The sequence below is a fragment of the Pseudorasbora parva genome, chromosome 23 (genome assembly GCF_024679245.1).
Source record: "Pseudorasbora parva isolate DD20220531a chromosome 23, ASM2467924v1, whole genome shotgun sequence".
Lineage (NCBI taxonomy): Eukaryota > Metazoa > Chordata > Actinopteri > Cypriniformes > Gobionidae > Pseudorasbora > Pseudorasbora parva.
The window spans coordinates 13,844,646-13,869,303 of record NC_090194.1 but is presented as its reverse complement, the minus strand read 5'-3'; the positions used below and the strand labels follow the sequence as shown (position 1 = coordinate 13,869,303).

The following is a 24,658-nucleotide window of genomic DNA, read 5'->3' as shown; positions in this document are numbered from 1 at the left end:
AGCCCCACAACATATACTTAAAGCTTGCGACTGAATAATATTTATTTTCTTTAACATAGATGCTGATGCTGAGCTGTATACCATGCGCCCGTAACTGCAATCTATCACTGGTCTTATCATAGTGCAGTATATTCTTTCAACCTCAAATCAACGATAATATCGTTGATTCAACATCACAACAGAATATTTTTTCCAATATCACTTTTGCACCCTCAGTTACTGTTGAAACAATGTTGAGCAACAAAAAATCTATTGTAATATCATTGAATCAACATTATGAACTGATGTTAGTTCAAACCTGCTTTTGCACCTGCATTAAATGTTGGATCAATGGTATAAAAAAAAAAATGGTTATATGACAAAAATATAAATGACATCACCTCAGCAGTTGAGTCAATTTGTTTTATTTAACAGTTTATCACAATCATTATAAAAGATTATTCTTTTTTTTAAAAAAGGGGGAGAGGGGAACAATAGGACAAAAGCATTACAACCTTTAAAAATAAAATTAATTTCAGAAGTCATTATAACTACAGGTGCTCCAACAGTTCAGGTTTTAAAAATCTGGCTCGCATCAGACAAATGTCTGAGTGTTGAGCTGAACATGCAGAGGAACACCTCTGAGCTATGACCATAAACCGTTACATACATCTCAGGTCATTTTCTGTGAATCTATAGCAATCATAAATTAATCTTGAAGAATAAAAGAGCTTAGTTTTTCAACAAAACATTATTTAAAGGGATAGTTCACCCTGAAATGAAAATGTACGGAAGAAAAAAAAACATCTCGAGATTAAAGTCATTATAATGCAAGATTAAACTTGTTATATTTCGAGAAAAAAGTCGAAATAAAATCTTGAGAATAAACTCATTAAATATCGAGAATAAAATCGTTGTGCATACTGATAGAGGACATGGCAGAGTTGGATCACTTAGTCAAGCTATATTTCAGACTTTCTTTCAGTAACAAAGAAATACTATCAACTTTAGCTAATTATGACAAAATTATATTAATGTCCTCTATCAGTATGCTATGCAATGAACACTGATCGAATGCGTTATTCTCAAGATTTTATTTCGACTTTTTTTCTCGAAATATAACGAGTTTTTTCTCGAAACACAACGACTTTATTCTCGATATGTAATGAGTTTATTCTCGAGATTGTATCTCGACTTTTTTTCTCGAAATTTAACGAGTTTAATCTCGCATTATAATGACTTTAATCTTGAGATGCTTTTTTTTTTTTTTTGCTTGGCCCTAATCCTCTTCCGTAATAATGTCATATTTACTCACCCTCAAGTTTTTCCAAACCTGTCCAAGTTTCTTTCTTCTGCTGAACACAAAAGAAGATATTTTAATTAATGTTGGTAACCATTGATTTCTATAGTAGGAAAAAAAATGGATTTCAATGGCTGCCAACTGTCTGGTTATCAAATATCTTCTTTTGTATTCAGCAGAAGGAAGACACTCATACAGTTTGAGGGTGATTAACTGACAACCATTTTTATGAGTAAACTATCCCCTTAAAGCTGCCGATTCACCTTATGTCGACGTATTCTCTTTAAGTATCACAAAATAGCCATGCCAGTCACTTTCTCAATAAACATAAGATGTTTTTATCATTCATGTTTCAGTGAATACTGAATGGAGATCAGTTACATTCCATACATTTAATTCAGTGATTCAGAAATATGAATAATTACCTGATAAGTAATTGGGAGCAGGAGATAAGACACAGGTCAGGCCCATCCCTAAACCAAGCCCTCAGTGGATTAGAGCAAATCGGGTAAAGCGATTAAAATGCTTATTGTGGTTTGAAAACACCCCACTAATTGGGAAACACCCACTAGTGCTCTACAGAGATATACACCTGCATGATCTTGTGCTCATCAACTACAAATCAATGTTAGTTCAATGTCACTCTCCGCCCGATGTGTGCTGTTGACTGTCAAAGTTTCAATGCTGATCCAACTTTAAAAACTGAAATGTCAATCTCAACCAAAATGATGGTTTGGATCAAAACTCAACATTGTATCAATGTTACCATGCTGTCTGGGTATGTATCCTGTAAATATTAATAGGCCTACAGCTCTGATTTGATTTTTGATTCATAACCTAAAATTAAAAGATAATGGCACCAGGTCAAGATACTCTATGAAAAACATCATCCGATTCTAAATGTTTCAGATCTTGCATCCCTAAAGAGGACGAGCAGGCTGCTTTCATGGTATAAATCACGTTTTAGTGCAAGATAAAGAGCAACAAAACGTTTCTATTTCCTAACATTAGAAAGAAACACAATAATATCAAAGCACAGAGACGAGACTTGCAATAGTTGAAAAGCACAAGAAAAGAAAAGTTCATATAGCCTACCAAATAATTGTATATGAACTTGGTATGCAAAACAATAGCATACTGTCATTTACAGTACAGTCAAAAAACGTTCAGCATCCTCTGCACATTTTGCCGATTTCAGTAGGCGTATAATATCTAAATGACGGTGGGAAAGTGATGTAGGCTATTGCAGCAAGCCTAGATAACAGCAGCATGCGTAAGGAACATTCTTCTGTTTGTGATAGCCTATATCATACAGCTGTATTGATAATGACAAACATTTCCAAGTCTTGACATCATATAAGGGAGATAAGTCAGTGAATTAGAATAAAATCACAGGCTTTGCTTAGGGCTATTGTCAGTTAATCAGATGCATTTCCATAGATCACTTACGGAAGTTTTCACCCCGGAATTAGGCACGTACACTGTAAAACATTTGTTTTGGTTTTTGTTGGTTTAACTTAAAAAGTAAGTAACCTGGTTGCCTTAAAATTTTGAGTTTATTGAAATTAAAAATTTGAGTTGATACAATGAAGGAAATTTGTTTAATAAATAGAAACTCAAAATATTTTGTATCTGAAATACATAAAAAATTTGATAAATCATGAAAATAGCACTATTTGGCATGTTTCACTGCGTCATCAGAAATAAAACACACACAATTACCCAATATGCTTACCAAATCTTTTAATGATATTTTAATAAAGGTTGTCGAATCTTAAAAATGTTCATTGTATTAACTCAAAATTTTAATTTCAATGAACTCAATTTAAAGGCAACCAGGTAACTTATTTTCTAAATAATTTTTTACAGTGAAGTGACCTTCCAGGTCTGGAGCAGGCGCCAGCTTGTCCAGAACAACATGTCCACCCATCTTTTAGGATGCCGTAATCCATTTCCAATACTGATCTGTAACACAGAATTCTACGCACATACACAGTTTCTCCAAGGTTGGAGCTGGAGCGTCAACTGAAAACAACATAGTTCTCCAAAACATATAGATAACAAGTTCCTCTCCAACGAGAAGTACAGCCAATATTCATCTTGATTCTTTAGCTTCAGTAAAAGGAAATAATATAAAATAAATAAAACATAATATAAAATGAAAGACATCCATATTTCATCTCTGGAAGCTGGGCTAAGTGAGTAAGCACTGTTTGTGCACTCTTGGCATGCGCCAGACCCTCAGTCACTCAGAGACAAACACAAATACAAACAGAAAACATATATATATAAAAAAAACAATAAACACTCAGTGGTTCTGTTAATTAAGTAATATAACTAGAAATAATATTTAAAAATCATTATAAAAATATAGGAGGATAAATATTGATTAATGCTTTCATTATACATTGAATTAGGATATATTATATATTATAATGTTCTAGTTTCTAGTTCACTCATATATATATCCCCTGACATAAACCCTAAAGAAAATGAGTAGGGTGAACTGAAGAAGCGCCAGCATGGATCTGGGAATCTGAAGGATCTGGAGAGATTCACTATAATTGAATGATCTCTGATCTCTTGTCAGGTGTTCCAAACTCATCTCACATTATAGGAGAGGTCTCAGAGCTGTTATCTTGGTAAAAAATGAAATGAAAAATGGTATTTAATGAAAGGGTGCCAATAGTTATGTCCAACATGTTTTGGAAAAACATTTATTTCGTAAAGAGAATTTTTCCCTAAGATTTTCAATTATTTTACTTAAATGAAAGGTTAGATTTTGTGATTTTTTTTGGGATAAAACCTCAAAAGGATTAACAACGCAGATTTATTTTTTACAGGCTTCTTTATTCATATTTACCAGGGCTGCCAATAATTCTGATCACAACTGTATAAGTAACTTGTCCAGACTATTAGGTTAGGGTTAGGGTTAGGATTCAGGTTAGTAGAGTGAGAACTTATAGTCAGCAGAATTTCTAAAGTGTACTGTCGAAATCAAGTGTTATATTGAATCTTGAAAACTTGAGCATAATCTGTATATTCAAACAAACAAAAAAATCTTATAATAATCACATCAGTCATAAAGTTTTTACTTTGAAATAGTATATATGCAGTTCTAGAAAGTATTATCTCATTGACTTATGTTTGACAGAAGAAATGCATACAGTTTCTGAATGACATGAGAGTGAGCAAATAATTACTTTTTGAACAATGCTTCTAAATATTTTGTCAATATTAAGATGCTAAGTACATGAATCGTTAAATATTTTTTTATTTTATTTTTTCCTGTAATGTAGAGTAATGAGGAGTAAATACGTGTCAGACTGTCACTTCAAATATATAAATAAATCAAACTCCACACATGGTAAATACGCTTGCTATGAAAAGGAAGAAGGAAGTAAACGTGTTAACCCCTCCCAAGACTCCCTTAGTGGTGCTTAACAGAGCAAGGTTGAGGGATGGTATAAAGCACGGCTGCTCCATCCAGTCAGTACAACACACTCTGAGCCTTGAGTCCAGAACCAGAGAGCCTGAGACCTGCTGAGACCTGGTGAGAAATGGAAAAATTCTCTTTAAATGGCTTTATAATTAAATTACACTTTAAATGCTGATTGTAAATGCAAATTATTTCATTTAGAATAATTCTTACATTTAATAGACAGTTCTCAAACTGTTGATCTGTTTTTGTTTTTAAAACAAATTGTTAGTATTCTTCTTTTCATGTCCCTTAAAATGTAAAATACATATTAAAACAATTTATTTAAGTTAGATTAAAATGTCATTTTATACCATGTGTACACAGTATAAAAAGCAGTTTAAAAAAGGTTATTTAAGTTAAATAATCTTTTTTTTTTAATGTAGAGTAATGCATCTTTAAAAATTCATAAAAATATATTTTTACGTTTATTTTCTAAATGTCTCATTGTTTTTCAGAGATGAATTTTCCCACTTTTGTTTTTGTGGTGGGGTGCTGTTATGCTCTTTCAATGGGTGGTAAGTTTTCCAATCATGCCATCAAAAATCAAACAGCTAATGTTTAACAATATAGAATTAAATCATCAAAACAACTTCATTGTTATATTTTTTTTCTGGTGCAAGAAATGTCATTGTGCTCTTCAGTCGTTTAAGCTTTACAGCTGGTGTGACTTCTTCTGGAGAATCAATTTACTGACTACAATATCACTTACAGTGCATTGCTGCATTTTGTAAAATAAAATAAAATAAAATAAATAAATCTGAATTTGATTCATTTAGTAAATAAGTTAAGTTCATTCATCTACTATCCAAAATAAATAAATTACAGGCTTCACTAAAATGACTAATTATTAGCCTTTCTAGGGCCATATCATGATGTAATACCCTTTTCTTTTCTTTTTTTAGCAGAAGAAGAGAGTCCCGGGAGACGTTTCATTCGAGATTCATTTGAAGAAGCAAAGAAAATAGTAGATGCTGCTTACAAGTATTCTCGTGATGAGTAAGTAAAAGATGCAAGGGTGTTGTTCAGTATTCCTATGCCTTCATCAGTCATTTATCTATTTATTTTATCTCACCAATTCCAGGACTTTAGCAAGGGTGCGCAGAGATGTCATCAAGCCTTCCGACAAGCTACGTCTGATGAAACAGCCAGCTCGAAAGACAAGAGAGGCCGTGAGAGCCGCAGACTACATGGAGCAAACGCTCAGACTGATCAATGAGAAAGCCCATCACGCACACAAGAGGGCTATCAATACTACAGGTATGAGGACAAAGAACTGTGCACAAGCTCAGAAAAGATCCATTACTGAGTGATTATGTGTTTTCCCCTAGATCTGCTCACTGTAGATGAGCTTAACATGATCACACGTTTGACAGGCTGTGTGGCTCAAACCCAGCCCCCATCTTGTAGGACCACAGCCAACGTAAACAAGTATCGAACTGCCACCAATGTCTGCAACAACAGGTCTGTCTTGCCATCCTCATTCAGGGTTGTCTTAATCAAAGACTTTTTGTTTTGTTTGACAGTGTTTGCCTATAGCTAAAAAACTAAATGTATCATTCCCAGGAGGAACCCACTTCTTGGTGCATCCAACACCCCTTATGCTCGCTGGTTGCCTGCTCAGTATGATGATGGCATCTCCCAGCCCAAAGGGTGGGAACCCAACATATTGCACAATGGTGCAGTGCTGCCCCTGGTATGATAGAGATGATTATGAATAGTTTACTGAACTCTATTTGACAAATAATTAACAATGTCTGAATTCTGTCTTCCTCATTGATTCCAGGTCAGACTGGTTTCCAATCGTATTCTAAGCACTGCAGATGCTGACGTAGAGAGTGATCGTGAATTTACCTTCATGCTAACCATCTTTGGCCAATGGGCTAACCATGATCTGACTTTTACGCCCTCCTCGCCAAGCATTAGATCCTTCAGTAGTGGCCTCAACTGTGATAAAAGCTGTGAGCGCTCTGAACCCTGCTTCCCAATTCTGGTCAGTCAAAGACACTCTAGTTGATGGCCTTGTTGTTTTATAAAAACTATCTTTCATGTTATATTTTTTGTCAAAACACAGGTCCCTCCAGGAGATCAACGTTTGCATCCTGACAACTGTCTCCCTGTCTTCCGTTCATCACCGGCCTGTAATTCTGGGAACACTGCCTATCTATTTGATGGGAGCCCCAAAGTTAGGGAACAGATCAATGCTTTAACAGCTTTTCTAGATGCTGGACAGGTTTACGGGGCAGAGGATGGCCTAGCAAAAGAACTGAGAGACCTGAACAATGATGGTGGTCTTCTTCTTGTCAACGATCAGTTCCAGGACAATGGACGAGAGCACCTGCCCTTCACCAAAGTTAAAAGCTTCATGTGTGCCACACGTAGGAAAACCCTCAATAATACCACGCTAACAGAGGTGCCTTGCTTCACTGCAGGTCGGTAACAATTAGAAAATCTTGTACCTTCATATGCAATTATCAGGCATAGTTGTCATTAGTAAATCCAGCTTATGAAATGTATGGTATTTGCACAATTCCATGTGCCGAATGCTAATGAACTCTTGTTTGTAGGGGATGTCCGTGTTAACGAGAACATTGCTCTCACCTCAATACACACACTTTTCATGAGAGAGCACAATAGACTGGCTCGTGCCCTCAGTGTGCTCAATCCTACCTGGAGTAGTGAAACCCTCTATCAAGAGGCAAGAAAAATTGTTGGCGCCTATAACCAGGTAAAGTCACTCAATGAAAAGGGTCATTAACTCAAACACAAGCAGTTACATGTGGAGTATAACATATATTCATTATCAATCTCTCCTTTCTCTTTTAGATCTTGGTGATTGAGGAATACTTGCCAATAATTTTGGGCCCTGACGCTTACAATAGACACCTTGGACTATATCCAGGTTACAATGAAAATGTGGACCCTACCATTGCAAACATCTTTGCTACTGCAGCTTTCCGTTTTGGCCATTTGACCATCCAACCCATCCTATTTCGTCTTGATGAAAATTACCAGAATCATCCTCAATTTCCAAATGTGCCCCTCCATGAGGCCTTCTTCTCACCATGGAGGGTGCTTTTCGAAGGTGAGTTTGTGAGACTTGGAACAGCATACTTACCACGTCCTAAATCTGTCTTCTTCAATCCTAATTTATTTCTCCTTTGCTTTATGCTTAGGGGGCATCGATCCTCTGCTTCGTGGACTGATTGGTCGGCCAGCAAAACTGAATACACAAGACCACATGATGGTTGATGCTCTTAGAGAGAGACTTTTTGCCTTTACATCACACATTGCTTTGGACTTGGCTGCCCTCAATATGCAAAGAGGTCGTGACCATGCAATACCAGGTAAATATTCTGGATTAAAACCCTTTAAATCCAATCACATGAAGCCAACTCAGCTTCATGCTGCATTACCACTCCATGTGTTTTTGAGAGAAGACTTACCAGATATCCATCTGTTATTCCTCATAAGGATATAATGAATGGCGTCGGTTCTGTGGACTGTCCGCCCCTCAGAATGTGCAAGAATTGGCTGTGGTGATGAACAACACTGAACTGGCTCGCAGGCTGATTGAGCTTTATGGCACCCCTGAGAACATCGACATTTGGTTGGGAGGTGTTGCTGAGCCTTTTGCTCCTGGTGGTCGTGTTGGTCCTCTTTTTGCCTGCCTTATCGCTACACAGTTCCAGCACATTCGCGACGGTGACAGGTAAAGATTTCTGTGTATATAAATTCAGGGTTGTCCAACCCCTCTCCTGGCGGGCCACTATCCTCCTCCAACCCTCAGTAAACACACCTGAAACCGCTAATCAAGGTCTTCAGGAAATTTCCAGGTAAATGCACTGGGGCTGGTTGGAACCTAACTCTGCAGGACACCAGCCCTCCAGGAGCAGGAATGGACACCCCTGATTTAGTCGATTAGACTAGTATGTGTTTGAAAGGTGGTAACGTCAGGTGTCACGGTGTGTTCAGGTTATGGTGGGAGAACAAAGGAGTGTTTACCTCCAAACAAAAAGCATCACTGGCCTCTATGTCGCTGGCCCGCATCATCTGCGACAACACTGGAATCGACAGAGTTCCCAATGATCCTTTCCACTTCACCAGTTCAGCCAGTTACGTTTCCTGTGGGGATATCCCTGCCTTAGACCTCAACCCTTGGATTGAAACTGGTAAGGCACCATAGTATAAGAGCTCTTAAAGACTGCTGTGATTTGGTATTTGGCCTTCCAGGTAACGGTGGCATCTAAATATCAGACATTGGAAATGAGGTTAGAAAAGTGTTTGTTTTTATCTAATTGCAAGCACAAAGAGCGAGTGATGATGTTGTGCATATGGTCTATTATATATCTTAAAATGACAATTAATTCACTGCAAAATCTCTAAACTATACACAGCTTGAGTAGCTTCTTCTTTGCTGTACACTGGACTGGTGCAGTGACATGAATCAATGCATTTGGATGCCACAACTGTCAAACAATGTTTTATGATTGCACCTGAACTGCACCATCTCTTTGTACGCTGTTTAGTCCTTCTTTCTACCTTTTGCATGCTTCAAGGAATTTTGCTTGGGTTAGGGGTCTCTTTCACATTTAAAATTGTGAATTTTGTGATTTTTCAAATTTATTTTGATTTAATGCAAACAGTTAGGCTTATAGTACAAACATATAACGTCTATGCCTTAACCCTCAGATATAGAGTCCTTCCAAGGACCTCCAGGACCTAGAGGACCTCCAGGGGAACCTGGTAAGTCATACAAAAAACAAAAAAAACTTTAAATATTCTTCAATAGGGCTGCACAATTTGGGGAAAATATATAATTGCGATTATTCTGGGTAAAATTGCGATTGCGATTTAAAATGCGATTATTATATATTTTTTTACAAATGAAAAGTGTGTGTGTATATAACTTTTTTTGTTTATATATTAATATGCCTATATAATTATATATTACCATTACAATAACATTTTCATAATTACAAATTAAAAAAGTATGTCAGAATAAATATAAAAATATAATAATACTAATATTAATTATTATTATTAATTATTATTTATTTTTTTTGTAATATTTTACAGAACTTATTTTACAACAAAAAAAAAATGCTGGGTTACCTATTATTATGCAGACAGCCTATGAATAAAAAACATTAGAAAGGTCTAAGCCTAAGGAGTTATTGTAATAAAAATATTATTATAAAAATCTTATTATTATAAAAATTATTATAAAAATCTAAGAATTTCTCAAAGTCTGTCTTTAATATGAAATATGAACCTCTTGTGCATCCACTGTGGGGGGGGGGGGGGAAACTCCTGTACATTGAAGAAAAACGTCTCGTTTACGTATATAACCCTTGTTCCCTGAAGAAGGGAATGGAGACTTACGTCGGACTTTGACTGACGAACTGGGATCTGACCTCAGAGACCTATCCACTTCGAGTGTATAAAAACGAGCCAATCGGAGATTGGCATGTGATCCGCACATTCCACGCTCAACCCCGCAGTACGGGTATAAATAGGAAGTGGAATGGCAGATCAATGTTTTTTTCTGCTGAGGAGCCGACTTGGTGACGGGGCTCCTAGCGGAAGCACAGCACCTGGCGACGGGACGTACGTCTCCGTTCCCTTCTTCAGGGAACAAGGGTTACATATGTAACCGAGACGTAACAGAGACGTTCCCTTTCCGTCGGTCACGTTCGACATAGTGAACTGCCATCCTTGCGCCCGGCAACCTGCTTGGCCGGTGGAGGCTGCTGCTTTGGCTTGGCAGGAGCGGAGGCGGACGCTGGGGGACGTCCTCGGCGAAGAGCAGGCGGCGGAACTGCGGCCGGGGACGGGGTGGAGGCAGCAGCGGGTCTGCGGGGCAGGATGTTTTTAATGCCCTCCGTCTGCTTCTGGGCCACCGAGAACTACTGGGCAAAGTCCTCGATGGCGTCGCCGAAGAGGCCGGCCTGGCAGATCGGGGCGTTCAGGAATCGCACCTTGTCCGCATCGCGCATATCTGCCAGGTTCAGCCACAGGTGGCGTTCCTGGACCACCAGCGTGGCCATCGCCCGCTCCTGGGAGCGTGCAGGGACTTTCGTCACTCGTAGAGCGAGGTCCGTCACCGCACGCAGTTCCTGCATAACGCCCTTGTCGGAACTGCCCTCATGCAATTCCATGAGCGCCTTGGCCTGGTAGACCTGCAGGAGCGCCATGGCATGCAATGCTGACGCGGCTTCTCGACAGGCTGTGTAAGCCTTGCCGGTTAGCCCGGACGAGAACTTACACGCCCGGGAGGGGAGATGCGGGGCACCCCGCCAGTCCGCAGCGGTCTTGGGACACAGGTGCAGCGCCACCGACCACTCGACTGGAGGAGATTTCCACGTAGCCCTTCACCGCACCGCCATCGAGGGCAGTGAGGACGGAGGAGTCCGTCGATCGCACACGAGCACTATACGGCGCTGCCCACAACTTCGAGATCTCCTGATGCACTTCCGGGAAGAAAGGCACCGGGGCGGGGGGCTGAGAACCAGCACGGGCCGTCCCGAGAAACCAATCATCCAACCGCGAAGGTTCGGGACACGGTGGAGAGTTCAACTCGAGCCCTACGCTTACGGCGGCCCGGGAAAGCATAGCCGTAAGCTCTGGGTCCGACTTGGGCAACGCAGTCACACCCGAAGGGGGCAGCGTAGCCTCATCCTCATCCTCAGAGCCCATTAGCTCGTCCCCCGATGCTGCGACCGACATCCTGTCTTCCGCCGGAGCCCCGAAAGAGACGGCTGGCACTCCGCGCGAGAGGTCAGCACGTCCTTCCAGGAACTCCACCGGCACAGTGGAGGGGGGAGGGGCCCGAGGAGCCATCTGACCCGTCGGGTTAGCCCTGTCCGTCACCCTCAGGTCCCAACCCATGTCATCAGCCAGAGTAGCAGCCGTCTGCTTAGGTGCAGAAGGACCGCTAGACCGGGGGATGCGCAAGGAAGCTCCACCTGCCCTGAGGTATTGGAGTCTGGACCTCAACACTGTGATGGTCATGTTCCCGCAGTGGGAACATGACTCATTCACGAACGCAGCCTCAGTGTGCTGAACGCCCAAACAACAAGGGGACAAGAAGCGACCGCATCCAGAAACACACGGTTTGAATTACATCTTGAAAAAGACGCAGGGTCAAACCGTGTTTCTCTTTTAGGATGGAAAACTGCTCTTTTAGATGTGCTGAAGCACTCAAGGAGATGACCGCGGCCAGCACACAGTCCACAGTGCAAGCCTGTGTGTGGCACTCAAGTTTGGGAAAACGCCCAGTGAATCAACAAAAAGCTCTTTTTTGAATGCAAACGATTGCAACTGTCAATCACTCGCTGAAGCGCCGTTTCACCCGCACTGGCAGTTCTCCTTCTCTCACGAGACTCAATTTACGCACTCTTCGTAAACACAGTAGTAGTACTGCTCGGCTACGAAGTAGAAAGCATTGATCTGCCATTCTACTTCCTATTTATACCCGCGCTGCGGGGCGGAGCGTGGAATGTGCGGATCACATCTCCGATTGGCTCATTTTTATACACTCGAAGTGGATAGGTTTCTGAGGTCAGATCCCAATTCGTCAGTCTAAGTCCGACGTACATCGAACGTGACCGACTGAAAGGGAACATGGATTGTCCTATAAATTTATATATTTTCTAAGTTTATTAATTTTAAAATGTATTAAGTATTATTTTCTTATTATTTATTACCTAAAGTTTATAATTCATACTGAAGGCCAGAGGGCGCCCTTGAGCGGAAAAGCAACATTTGCCTCAGAGAAGTAATGTCGTTAATTTTCAGGAAAACCCTTATGTAAACAGAAGACAGAAACGCTTTAACGACACAGGCTGAACGATTAAACACGACGACGATTAAACACGACGATTAAACACGACGACAATAAACATGACTGCAGCAAAATATGGTGTATTTAAGTTCTTTAAGCCGTCAAGGGTATTTTCTATGGAGCCAGAATGGTGACTTTAAAATTTGGCATCACAAATTAAAATTGTCATTGAAAACAAAAGCAGAACTGAAAAAGGAAACATTGGCATTGAAACATTTGCATTGAAAACAGTTGTATTGGCATTGAAACAAGTATTGGCACTGAAAAAATAAAATTATTAAAATATTACAATCGTATTCTTTTATTGAATTGGGATTTATTTGTATTTTTCAATGACAATCTTCAGATTTTTTCTTCATGTTACTCTTTTTCAGTGACAGTTTTTTTTTACAATGTCAGTTTTTTTTCAATGTCACTGATTTTCAGTTTCAACTTTCTGTCACTGTTTTGGCGTGGAGAGGGGCGGGGTCTGAGGGGAGGGGTAAGTAGAGCGTAGTTTGCATATCATTGCATATAGTTATACTGAACCCGTCACCAGCTCTGAAGCCGCATGACAGATGTCCAGTTTACCGGGAACTTCCAAGCCGCAAGTCTGTTTTTTTTTATCTGCCATTTACATGTTTATTCACGTGCAACCTGGCCGGTTTGCTTAACTTTTAACGGCCGTTATGCTGTTTTTTTCCCCCCCGACGTCAACTGAAACATGTAAATTACTAACGACGTGTTGGCTAACTTAACTGTGGTTAATGCAGGGTCAAATATAAACACCGGTCTCCATATGCACAGAATAAGGCTAAAAGTCCGGTTTGGCAAAAAATAATTAACGTTAGGTGTCTGTCGAGTACATCACAACAGTGGCTAACAGTAACATAGCCTGTGACGTTAACACTGACATGATAATCAGCAGGGCGCCTGGCTGTGTAACACTACTGACATCCCCAACCACACACACACACACACACACACACACACACACACACACACACACACACACACACACACACACACACACACACAGGAGAGCCGCTAGTTCGGCTTAAACGCAGCATTACACAGTAACTCCTAGGGCCGCGAATGTGCTTCTATCTGTATTTAATGGTGCTTATGTGACGGCACTGGATTCTGCTGTGCTGGTGTGATACTGCTGAACATTTTGCGTTAACACGTTTATGAGGTCTTGTGCAGCAGCACAACTAAATTAAATACAGATAAAAGCACACTCGCGGCCCTAGGAGTAACGTCTGTCTCCGGTGTGTGTGTGTGGTTGGGGATGTCAGTAGTGTAACTTAGACAGCCGCATTAACCACAGTTAAGTTAGCCAACACGGCTAATGTTAGTAGGCTAATTTACATGTTCCAGTCGACGTCGGAAAAAACAAAACAGCATAACGGCCGTTAAAAGTTAACCAAGCCGGCCAGGTTGCACGAGAAAACATATAAATGGCAGATAAAAAATATAAAAAAAGACTTAAACTTGCGGCTTGGAAGTTCCCGGTAAACTGGACATCTGTCATGCGGCTTCAGAGCTGGTGACGGCTTCAGTATACCTATATGCAAATGATATGCAAACTACGCTCTACTTACCCCTCCCCTCAGACCCCGCCCCTCTCCACGCCAAAACAGTGACAGAAAGTTGAAACTGAAAATCAGTGACATTGAAAAAAAACTGACATTGTAAAAAAAACTGTCACTGAAAAAGAGTGACATGAAGAAAAAATCTGAAGATTGTCATTGAAAAATACAAATAAATCCCAATTCAATAAAAGAATACGATTGTAATATTTTAATACTTTTATTTTTTCAGTGCCAATACTTGTTTCAATGCCAATACAACTATTTTCAATGCAAATGTTTCAATGCCAATGTTTCCTTTTTCAGTTCTGCTTTTGTTTTCAATGACAATTTTAATTTGTGATGCCAAATTTTAAAGTCACCATTCTGGCTCCATAATTTTCATAATAATAAAGTATATTATGCAGTGCTGATTGACATGGACTTCATCACTGTATAGAATACTATAAAATAATGCATCGTCTGCCTCACTCTGTGATGAGAAGCCACATCTGCTCACAAACACTTGACTGACAATATGAAGTGGTAAAGCATGTTATTAAACTTTGTCTTTTGTTGAACAGGTTTATGAACGCTTCACTAGTTTGTGAAGATGTTTGACTCCTGTTGCTTTTTCAAACGCACGTTATAAGCGATTCAAACTCGCAGCCTTTCAGACGGAGCAGCGTTTACTTCTGATCACAGAGCCGCTCTTCGCTAACACACTGGGCATTTATTTATTTAATTTAAAATCGCAGCCTTTGAGCTTTCATAATCGCACACAAGCCAAATTGTGATTGCCGTTCAATTTCGATTAATCGTGCAGCCCTATTCTTCAACGAAGCTACCAACCTCACTTATGGTTTTCATTATTAAGAGAGATTACAGAACTAACCAACCAATATTGCAAATTATTATTTTTTATTTAATAATACATTTCTCCATGTCAACAACGTGTAGCAGGCCCACCTGGACCTCCAGGACCCCCTATTAATATGGAAATACATTCTGCCTTCTTTGCTTCTGTTGGCACCACCTCTTCTGCCTCTTCTAATGTGATTGTGTTCAGTGAGGTCCTTTACAATGGACAAAACCATTATGAGCAAAAATCAGGGAAGTTCTTCTGCCAGATTCCTGGTGTATATGATTTTCAGTTTTCATGCATAAGTACTCTGAGTTTGGGCACTGTGACCTTAAAGAAAAATGATGCTGTACAGATAACTGCTGAAACTATTGACTTTGATAAACATTCATTATCTCAAGGAAAGGCAATTCTGAACCTATTTACAGGAGACTGTGTGTGGATAGAGGATTCTCATGGTGCTAATGGTATTGCCAGTTCCAGCTATTTCTCTGGTCATATTATTTTCCCTGTTTAGGACTATTACTAATAATGGATTATTTTAATTTTATGTAGCTTTTGTTTTTATTTATTATAAATGCAGTTGTGTACAAATGCACATATCCTGCAGATAAGAATAACCAGAAAAATCCATGTAAAATGTGAATTGCAAATCTGCTTCTTTCCATTGTCTTTTAAAACACAAATTTCTTTCTTACTGTGATCTCTAAACTAGTTGTTTCTGTTGTTGTCTATTAATAAGATGACTATGTTAAGTTATACTTATTGTTTAAATTTTGAATAGTTTAAAGCTAAATGATTCATAATTTAGGAACATAGATGTAACTGCTTATGCTCTGTATGTTGATAAATGTTTTGTTTGTTTTTTTGTTTTTTGTCAGATTGCAACAAAAATATTTTGTAGTCCATTCTGTAACTTTTGTGTATGTTTTTAGAAAAGCCAAATAGACAAATAAAAAACATCAATATATCAATTCATTATCAGGCTAGTTCTACAACCAAAAATATTAGGCCTTTTGGCCTCTGATTAGATAATTGCTTGTCTTCCTCTGAGAAATGTAATCTGTATATGTCTGAGATTCTTTTTGTAATTGTTTGGCGAGCTGATTCTCCGACTGCCCGCTCCGCTTTCATCATGGATATATGCCTTATTGCCATCCAACGAAAAAAATAACATAAAATCAATAAGATGATCTGCCACTAATTTGATTTCACCCTGCAGCTCAGGCTGAACAAACCTGTACTTTTTTCTATTCTGCTTCCGTTGTAAATTTGTGTGGACCAATCACAAACTGGCTATTCCACCTGGCACGGTATTGGCGGGTTTAACACAATGACGTATAGAGAAGTGATGGATCGTTGGTCTGACTGGTTGAAGGACTATTCATTTATTCATCTTTTCATCTTTTCATCATACTTTGGGGTGTTTTTCTGCACATGGGACCGTGCGACTGCACTGTATTAAAGGGATACTTCACCGCTTTTTCATATTAAACTACGTTATCCCCTTAACTATGATGAGTTGATACGTACCTCTCTCGTCTCAGTGCGTGCACTTAATCTCTCTGATGCGCGGTGACGATCTGATAGCATTTAGCTTAGCCCACTAAGCCCAGTTCATTCACTATGGAACCAAACAGAGATCAAGTTATTAGCGACCAAACACCTCCATGTTTTCTCTATTTAAATACAGTTATATGAATAGTTGCACCATCAAGTATGATGACACAAAATAAAACGTGGTGCTTTTCTAAGTGGATTAAAACGGAGAACTATAATGTATGGCGGAATAGCACTTCTGAGAGTACTTCGACTGGGCGCAGTAAAAAGTCCCGCCTGAAAAATCCTCCCTCACATGTGAGGGAGGATTTTTCAGGCATGACTTTTTACTGCAATGTTACATTGTACGTAAACGATGTTACATTGTATGTTGTTCACATTACCTGAGGAAACAGGGTCGAAAATCAGTTAGTTGTTTTAGTTGATCGGTAAAGTTTTCAAGGGCTGTGCGTCTATATGTTTTTACTGACGCAGATGAGGACTGCTGGCTTTACAACCTAAGATCATCCACTTCTCCTGATATATGTGACATTTTTGTGATTGTGTAATGTAATTTGAAGTGTATGAAACATAAAATAAACATTAAAACATACTGAGCTCAGTCAGTCTTTCACTCACTAAGTCTCTGGCTCAGAGCAGTCAATGCGCTAAAGCAGATTTACATTTTTTAATTTGGCAGTTGATCACTGAACGTTCTAACCAAATATGTGATCAAACGCTCCCGGGACTGCAGCCTAGAATGTGATCGTAGTTGTCAAAGGGTTAACACACTGGTTTGCAGAGCCAAACAGCATTGTAATTTGTGTACTTCTTTCCTACAATGTACAATTAACAATAAAAACTATTACATGAAAACACATAGATGAAAACTAAATCAGACTTGCAGGTTATGGCTCGTAAACAGCTTCTGTTTGAAAGTTGGAACTGCTTCATCTTTCAGGACAAGCCGCTGTACGGATCCTGCATTGAACTTGTAACGATTGTGAGCTTTCCTCCTTAAAATGTGCATCACAGAGAGCGAGATTTAAATTTAACCATGCACTGTAAAAAATTCTGCTGTGATTTTACAGTAAATTACTGGCTACTAATTGCATTACTTTCACAGTAATTTACAGTAATTTTTTTAATGTAAATTACAATAAAATGACAGTTGTATACAGTGATTCCACAGTTAAGGGTATCACATTATTACTGTTATTTCACAGTAGATAACTGTATAAATACAGTTATCAGCTGTAAATTGTACAGTCATTTATTTTTCAGCTGTAAAAATTTATGCAGCTAGTAGCCAGTAATTAACTGTAAACTTACAATTAAATACAGTAATGCAATATGACAGACTAGTAGTAAAAAAAAGAAAGATCAAACAATACTTTCCACAGTTTATTTATTTTTACAATTGGTACAACAATATCAAACAAACATGTTGCATTAAAATGTTAGGCCTTCATGCCAAAGTCTAACTTAACTGGCACTATATAAATGTGCACAGGTGTCAGGTAATGGGTAAGGACCCAAGAAACAACAATGTTTATTAATTAACATAACCACAAGCCATGAAAGCTTGGAAAAATTATTTATAAATTCTGGCAAACCCAGAAGGATGAGGCAGATTAAAGGGTTAGTTCACCCAAAAATGAAAAATCTCATTGTCATTAATTACTTACCCTAATCTTCTTTGACACCCGTAAGACCTCCGTTCATCTTCAGACACAGGTGAAGATATTAGTGTTGAAATCCGATGGCTCAGAAAGGCCTTCTTTGACACCAATGTCATTTCCTCTCTCAAGACCCATAAAGGCACTAAAGACGTCATTACAAAGCCCATCTCACTACAGCGGCTCTACAATCATTGATGAAGAGACCAGAAGAGTTTTTATGCGCAAAAAACTAAATAACGACTTATATAGTGATGGGCCGATTTCAAAACAAAGTTTCGAACTGTTATTTCGTTTTTTTTTGCGCAAAAAACTATTCTGGTCTCTTCATAAATGACTGTAGAGCCGCTGTAGTGAGATGGGCTTTGTAACGACGTCTTTAGTGACTTTATGGGTCTTGAGAGAGGAAATGACATTGGTGTCAAAGAAGGCCTTTCTGAGCCATCGGATTTCAACACTAATATCTTCACCTGTGTCTGAAGATGAACGGAGGTCTAACGGGTGTCCAACCACATGAGGCTAATTACTGACAGAATTTTTATTTTTCGGTGAACTAACCCTTTAAGTGTGACAGCGGGCTGGAGCCGGCAATGAGAAATCAGTCCAATAAACACAGCCAGAGGGAAAATCCAAAACCATAGCCAGGTAGAAGTCAAGGTCTCAACCAGAAGGGCAGTCCAACATATTCAGTGGCGATATGGCAGGTGAAAATGGAGAGAGCCAACAATGGAAAAAAAAGAAGAAAATAAAACCAATCGAAAACAGCAGGGCAGAACAGAAACAATTAGTAGCAACACGAGCCTCAACACACAGGTTTCATGCGAGTACATACACAACACAAAATCTGCTTATGTTGCCATCCATTCAAAATCAACAAGTTTTCGCAGCAGAGAACAAACTTGCTGATTGATGCCGCCCTGCTTCTTTTTGGATTTAGATCCTGTATCAGGGTTGATGCCCAGGAAGCACCTAAAACAAGAAAAAAAGTTTTCAAAGTCTGAGAAAACGTAGGGACCATTTTGAACAAAATTAATACAAATAGACACCCAGGGTTCTTGCAGGTTTCAGTAAGTTAAATTTAAGACCAACACAACGCATTACTAAAGGCATTATAAATGATATCAGAAAACTCTCAAACATTCTATTTTTATTGATTCAGTTATAGAAACATTAAATAAACTCAAAAACTGATATCAAAATACTTATGACAGATGACAGAACTTGGCATCCATATTCCCAACACAAAACTAGTACAGACAACCTAACGTGTAAGGAAAAGTGTAAGGAGTAAAAATGCATGAAGCAGTCGGGTAAAGAAAACTAAAAGGTTTTGTTTCTGAACGGAAGTAAACGTTTTAAGACTTTGGTAAATTAAATTTAAGACCTAGGATGAAAATCTGGGCGTTTTTAAGACTTTTTAAGGCCTTAAATTTAACTTTCTGAATTTTAGACTTTTTAAGACCCCGCGGGAACCCTGGACACCAAAGACAATTCCGCTTTTGTACAGCGCTCCTCTTGTAAACAGGAACTTGATTACATGACACGTGACTAAGCGCACATCACAGAGCGAGGGCAGATGTGAGCATTTGCAGTTAAAAACTACACAAGTATTGCTTTGTTATTGTAAATGTTTCAATTCAGAAGACTTTTATTTGTTGCGTGGATTATTTTGATGCAGCCTAAATATATATTTTGGACCGTCAAAATATGGACTACAATCTCTTTTATTCACTTTACCTGGAGGCCTGAAATAAAATCCTAAAAATCTTAAATTCTGTTCTGATGAAGAAAAGAAACTCAGCAAACTGAGCCAGTACAGTGGAAAAGCGCAACAACAGACTGTATGATCCACACAGAGATCTCATCTCACCTAGAGTCAGTCTCACAGCTCTTACAGGTTGTTGGCCTTGTTTGTTTCATTGCTTCTATTGCTCTACCCTTTTTTGTAAGTCGCTTTGGATAAAAGCGTCTGCTAAATGATTAAATGTAAATGTAAAATGTAAATGTCTCGGATTACATGGAGATAGAAACAACTAAGACAGACTACATCCATAAAAGATCTTGCCACAGTTAGTGTCTCTCAATTTTTTGATAAGGTGAGATCAGACCTCAGTGAAGACCATATCAAACAGGTCTTAATCCCAAATGAAACAATGAAATGAGATAAATACCTTTGAATAAATTCAAGGGTGCATGCAGACTCTTCTGGATATTGAAGATTAAAACAGTAGTAACTGGAAAACATCGAAGCAATACCAGTGATAACGTCTGTGTGTGGCCCCATGACAACTTGTCCTTCGATGGACAGCATCCATGCAGTAGGCTTAATCATATCACCTGAAATAAACAAAAGCACCAAACATTATGTAGAACCTGTAATACCTGTACTCACAAAACAAGAGGAACAAATGGTGAAGCCTTTTAATGTTGTACAAACATGCATTGTTATAAAAAATAAAGTTTTCACCTGAAAATGAATCTTTGCTGATAATTAACTTACCCTCAGCCCATCCAAGACTCCAGTCATCAAGAAGTCTTTTGAACCGAAACCATTGATCATTTTTAAAAACAAAACAACACTTAAATTCGTATTAACTGCAAATCTACACTTCTGTCCAGCGTGCGAGGTACTCGTTAGAGGTATTGCACAACATATTGTACAAGGAGACTTGGTAAAAATTATGCGTGACGTCATCACATAGGCATAGTCATCCAGGATAAACACATGAAGGTGTAATTTTGAAAAATAATAATATAAATCTACAGCAAAGAACATTCAACTTCTGTACAGTGCTCCTGTTTTAATTGTGACTTTAGCTACTTGATGTCAGGCGTGACTTTTGCCACCGCAAGTTGTGCAAAACCTTCTCATGAACGAGCACTGCACAGCTGGATGAAAATTAAGATTTGTAGTTAAAATTATACACGAATAGTTTTGTTTTTAAAAAATTATCAATCGTTTGAGTTCAGACTTTTATTTGTCGACTGGAGTCGTAAGGAATATTTTAATGCATTTTGGACCGTCAAAAATCTCTTTAAATGTTAAAGGTGGAGGCCTGAAATTAAAAAAAATTTGATGAAAAAAGAAACTCAGAAATTTTGGATGACCTGTGGAGGAGTAAATTAGAGCAAATTTAGATTTTTGGGTGAACTATTCCTTTAACAAGACGTACCTCACTGCCAATAGAATTCCTAGACAATATAATGCAGAGGTCTTCAACCCTGCTCCTGGGGACCCGCTGTGCTAAAGCAGGTTGGAAATAAACTTTGCACTACCTCAGGAGCAGGGTTGAAGACCTCTGTATTAAAGGAACAGTCCACCGTTTTTAGAAATAGAGCTTATTCAACCTCTTTCCTACATTTAGATATGTGGGCAAATGCATTTTTGTCTCAGTGCATGCATTGTTTTAGTTTGGCAGGGTCGCCGCTAGCTTAGCTTAGCATAATGAATGGAATCCTATGTTGTCAGCTAGCATGTCTCGAGTAAAAGTGATATAAAAAAAAAACACCTAATTACTTGAGGCCTTCGTATTCACGAGTACAAATATTGATGCAGATTATAGGCGATTTCCAGGGCAGATATTGACTTGGGACTATATTATGGGGATGCACAGATAAAGTACTGCTACTTGGGCGCAGAGATATCACACAACACATTGCGATCGCTCAACAGCCGGAGGATGAGAGGTGTGATATCTCTGCGTCCAAGTAGCAGTGCTTCGTCTGTGGATCCCCATAATATAGTCCCAAATCAATATCTTCCTAGGAAATCGCCTAGTCTTAATCTGTATCGCTATTTGTACTCGTTGTGAATATGCAAGGCCACAAGATGTAATTAGGTGTTCTTTTTAGTTTTTTTATCACTTTTACTCGGGACATGCAAGCTGACAACATAGGATTCCATTCATTATGCTAAGCTAAGCTAGCGGCGACCCTGCCAAACTAAAACCGCACACGATTTGGCAAAGGCTGCAGTTATGATTAAAATTATATCCATGAAAATTAAAACAGAAAAAATGAAATTTGTGCAAAAATCTAACAGATTTTATAGGGCTTTAAGTTAGGCTTTACCTTGGACAATCAGGCGAGGTGTGTTCGGCAATCCTTTGGTCATCCTTTGGATGTCGGCAGCTGTGGCAGATGGCTGTAAAGTAAGTTTTTACAGAAAATGTTGTATAGATGCAATGGGGTGCAAAGTAAACTGCCTTTGACTTATATTCAACAAGAACTTTACTGAATGTACTTTAAAAGAAAACTTTGCCAATAGCTGAATAAGTGTTTGCAAAACGGAACTTACATCAGCTTCAAGCATGATGGCATCTTGTGGTTCTTTAAAGTATGTCCTTAGGAGCTGGAGAACACACATGGCCTTGTCTGAAGCTTCAACGTCATAACTAGCCAGGACTTCAGCAATCCCTGGATAACGGCTGAGTCCCTGGCAGAACTTAACAATTGTGCTGCCTTTACTGTGGATGGCCTCTCTAAGCTTGCTGATGATTGAGACATCTGTGAGCAGCTTAAAGTGTGCGTAAAGGCATCTTCGTGAACACAGGAAGGGCCATTCTTCTATGACTTTCTCAATGGGTGGCGCAGGTACCTGATTGAGGTACCTACGTTGCAGTATATAAGTCTTCTCCATTAATGGCTCAGCTCTTTCTGCCCCTTCAAAGCCATCCTGTGAAAACATGCTGTGCAGGCGCATTTTCATCTCACCCAATGTAGCCTCGGTCTCGCCACTGGGTAGATCGGTAGGAGCCCATCTCACGCATCCATACTGATCCACTGGGCCTCTTGCCGTTGCCCCTCCTCCACTGCAAGCCTTCCTCACCCTCCGTCGTCGTGCAAGAGTGTTGTTTCTATTTTTGTACTCAACCCTTGTTTTAATTTGTTGAAGAAGGGACTGGCAGCCATCTCCAATAATATCTCCTGTTTTGCCTATATCTGCAAAACATTTAGGAAACTCTCTAATGATGCCCCGAACTATACTGTGGCATGTTGCTCTAGTAGGGTTAGGATCTTGTTCTAAGATCTGTTCTACCACTGCTTGCACTATGTTTTTTCTGTCTACTGGGAGCGGCCTTGACTGATTTGACAAATATTTTTGAACAGATGAAGGCATCTGTTCCCAGTTTACTCTGAAGTCCACATGCCATGGCCTTCCAATATGTGGTACAAAGCTTTCAGTGCATGAGGAGTGTGAGGGTGGACTGCATGCGCTTCCCAAAGGGTTATGAGATGAAGAGGGAGAGGGGACAGCCTCTAAGTTTAACTGAATTACTGGAAGAAAAAGACAAGAATTACATCTTTCATAAAGTTGTCATAGATTAAATTCTAAAGTAATCATATAACTACATTTTAAACCCTCATTGTAGTCAGCTTGTTTGTCAATTGTGATCATGTAGATTTACCTTCATTTTTAAAGGCAGCCAACAATTTTCTGGTCTGTATTGGACGCAAGTATTTTTCAATGTCTTTTTCTTCGACCAGCTTAAGGTCTTCCTTGTTTTCGACTCCCAGCTCCTCCAGAACTTCCAACAGACATGCCACGGTTTCATCTGAGAGGCTTGGTAAAATTAAGATCACTAAATCCTTAATGCCTTGATCCATTTTCTGAAACAAAAAAGGTAAAGTTGTCTGTTTAGCTCAAATGAATCTGTGACATATTGCTCAATACACCTCTGGAAAAGCATGATGAAGAGCAATTAGTAGCAAGTCAAACTTCTCATAAGTTGGAAGAGGATAGTAGTCAAGCAAATGTTCTTGGTTAACACAAAGATAATCATCTTGAGCTACTCCTAATTCACAATAGACGCCAATGTCTCTCAACTTAGCAAAGGTATGTTTCTCTATAACAAAGTACACAGACTCATGTACAACAACCACCAGAATAATCCTTCCAGCATAAAGTTCACCATCATGATTTTCAAGCAAAACAAACATCCCCTTTCTGTACAATGTGCCTTTCACTGTGATTTCATTACATGCCACCGTAGACTGTGAATCAAAATTGTAACTGGCTACTGCCTCTCTAATCCTGTCACTGTAATCATCAACATAGAATTCTACACCCTTTTGTATCTGTACAACTGGAGGGAACATGCTGCCTGCACCTAGGTAAGCTTGCAGAAGTTGGTGTCTCTCTGCAAGAGTTTTGCAAAGATTTTTAAAATTGTGCAGTTTTCTGGCACACTTTTTAAAATAGCTGTGCTTGCTTTCGAATCTCAAAGTCCAGAGGCGAATTAGTGGCCCAAAGTGGCGTATAAGGTCAGGGTAATGACACATGTAATGATGCTTAGGTCGTAAGGGATTATCAAGGAAAAGCTTTTGCCTGGTGCAAATGTATTCTTCGATTAAAACTTTGAGATATGCAACCTGCCCTGTTGTTACCGCTGGTGCACAGACAAGCTCCACTATCTCTCTCAGTT

The 24,658-nt window shown here is 39.1% G+C and overlaps 2 protein-coding genes across 2 annotated transcripts; one reads left to right on the top strand and one right to left on the bottom strand.

The window, feature by feature from the left end:
- Positions 1-4,563: 4,563 nt before the first annotated feature.
- LOC137062718 (eosinophil peroxidase-like) lies at positions 4,564-16,799 on the top strand. Its single transcript, XM_067433614.1, has 15 exons — positions 4,564-4,832; positions 5,216-5,275; positions 5,663-5,756; positions 5,842-6,017; positions 6,089-6,221; positions 6,324-6,453; positions 6,544-6,750; positions 6,832-7,189; positions 7,325-7,485; positions 7,584-7,842; positions 7,934-8,104; positions 8,232-8,469; positions 8,733-8,929; positions 9,450-9,503; positions 15,114-16,799. The coding sequence occupies exons 2-15, from the start codon at positions 5,218-5,220 to the stop codon at positions 15,530-15,532; spliced, it is 2,655 nt and encodes an 884-aa protein (XP_067289715.1). The 5' UTR covers positions 4,564-4,832; positions 5,216-5,217; the 3' UTR covers positions 15,533-16,799.
- A 1,917-nt stretch (positions 16,800-18,716) lies between these two features.
- Positions 18,717-23,840, bottom strand: LOC137062811 (uncharacterized). Its single transcript, XM_067433728.1, has 5 exons — positions 23,642-23,840; positions 22,531-23,510; positions 22,305-22,377; positions 20,405-20,570; positions 18,717-19,202 (listed from the first exon to the last, which is right to left on the bottom strand). Exons 1-5 carry the CDS (start codon positions 23,838-23,840, stop codon positions 19,082-19,084), a joined length of 1,539 nt encoding a protein of 512 aa, XP_067289829.1. The 3' UTR covers positions 18,717-19,081.
- Between the last annotated feature and the right edge of the window lie 818 nt (positions 23,841-24,658).

What these genes read in the sequence shown, in the direction of transcription:
- LOC137062718 (XM_067433614.1), top strand. Translation starts at nt 5,218, where the DNA reads ATGAATTTTCCCACTTTTGTTTTTGTGGTGGGGTGCTGTTATGCTCTT. An exon ending in TACAAGTATTCTCGTGATGA is followed by an intron (nt 5,757 to 5,841) that starts GTAAGTAAAAGA and finishes CACCAATTCCAG; the next exon opens with GACTTTAGCAAGGGTGCGCA. An exon ending in CACATTCGCGACGGTGACAG is followed by an intron (nt 8,470 to 8,732) that starts GTAAAGATTTCT and finishes CGGTGTGTTCAG; the next exon opens with GTTATGGTGGGAGAACAAAG.
- LOC137062811 (XM_067433728.1), bottom strand. Translation starts at nt 23,840, where the DNA reads ATGGATCAAGGCATTAAGGATTTAGTGATCTTAATTTTACCAAGCCTC. An exon ending in GGCTGCCTTTAAAAATGAAG is followed by an intron (nt 23,511 to 23,641) that starts GTAAATCTACAT and finishes TTTTTCTTCCAG; the next exon opens with TAATTCAGTTAAACTTAGAG. An exon ending in CCATCATGCTTGAAGCTGAT is followed by an intron (nt 22,378 to 22,530) that starts GTAAGTTCCGTT and finishes CTTACTTTACAG; the next exon opens with CCATCTGCCACAGCTGCCGA.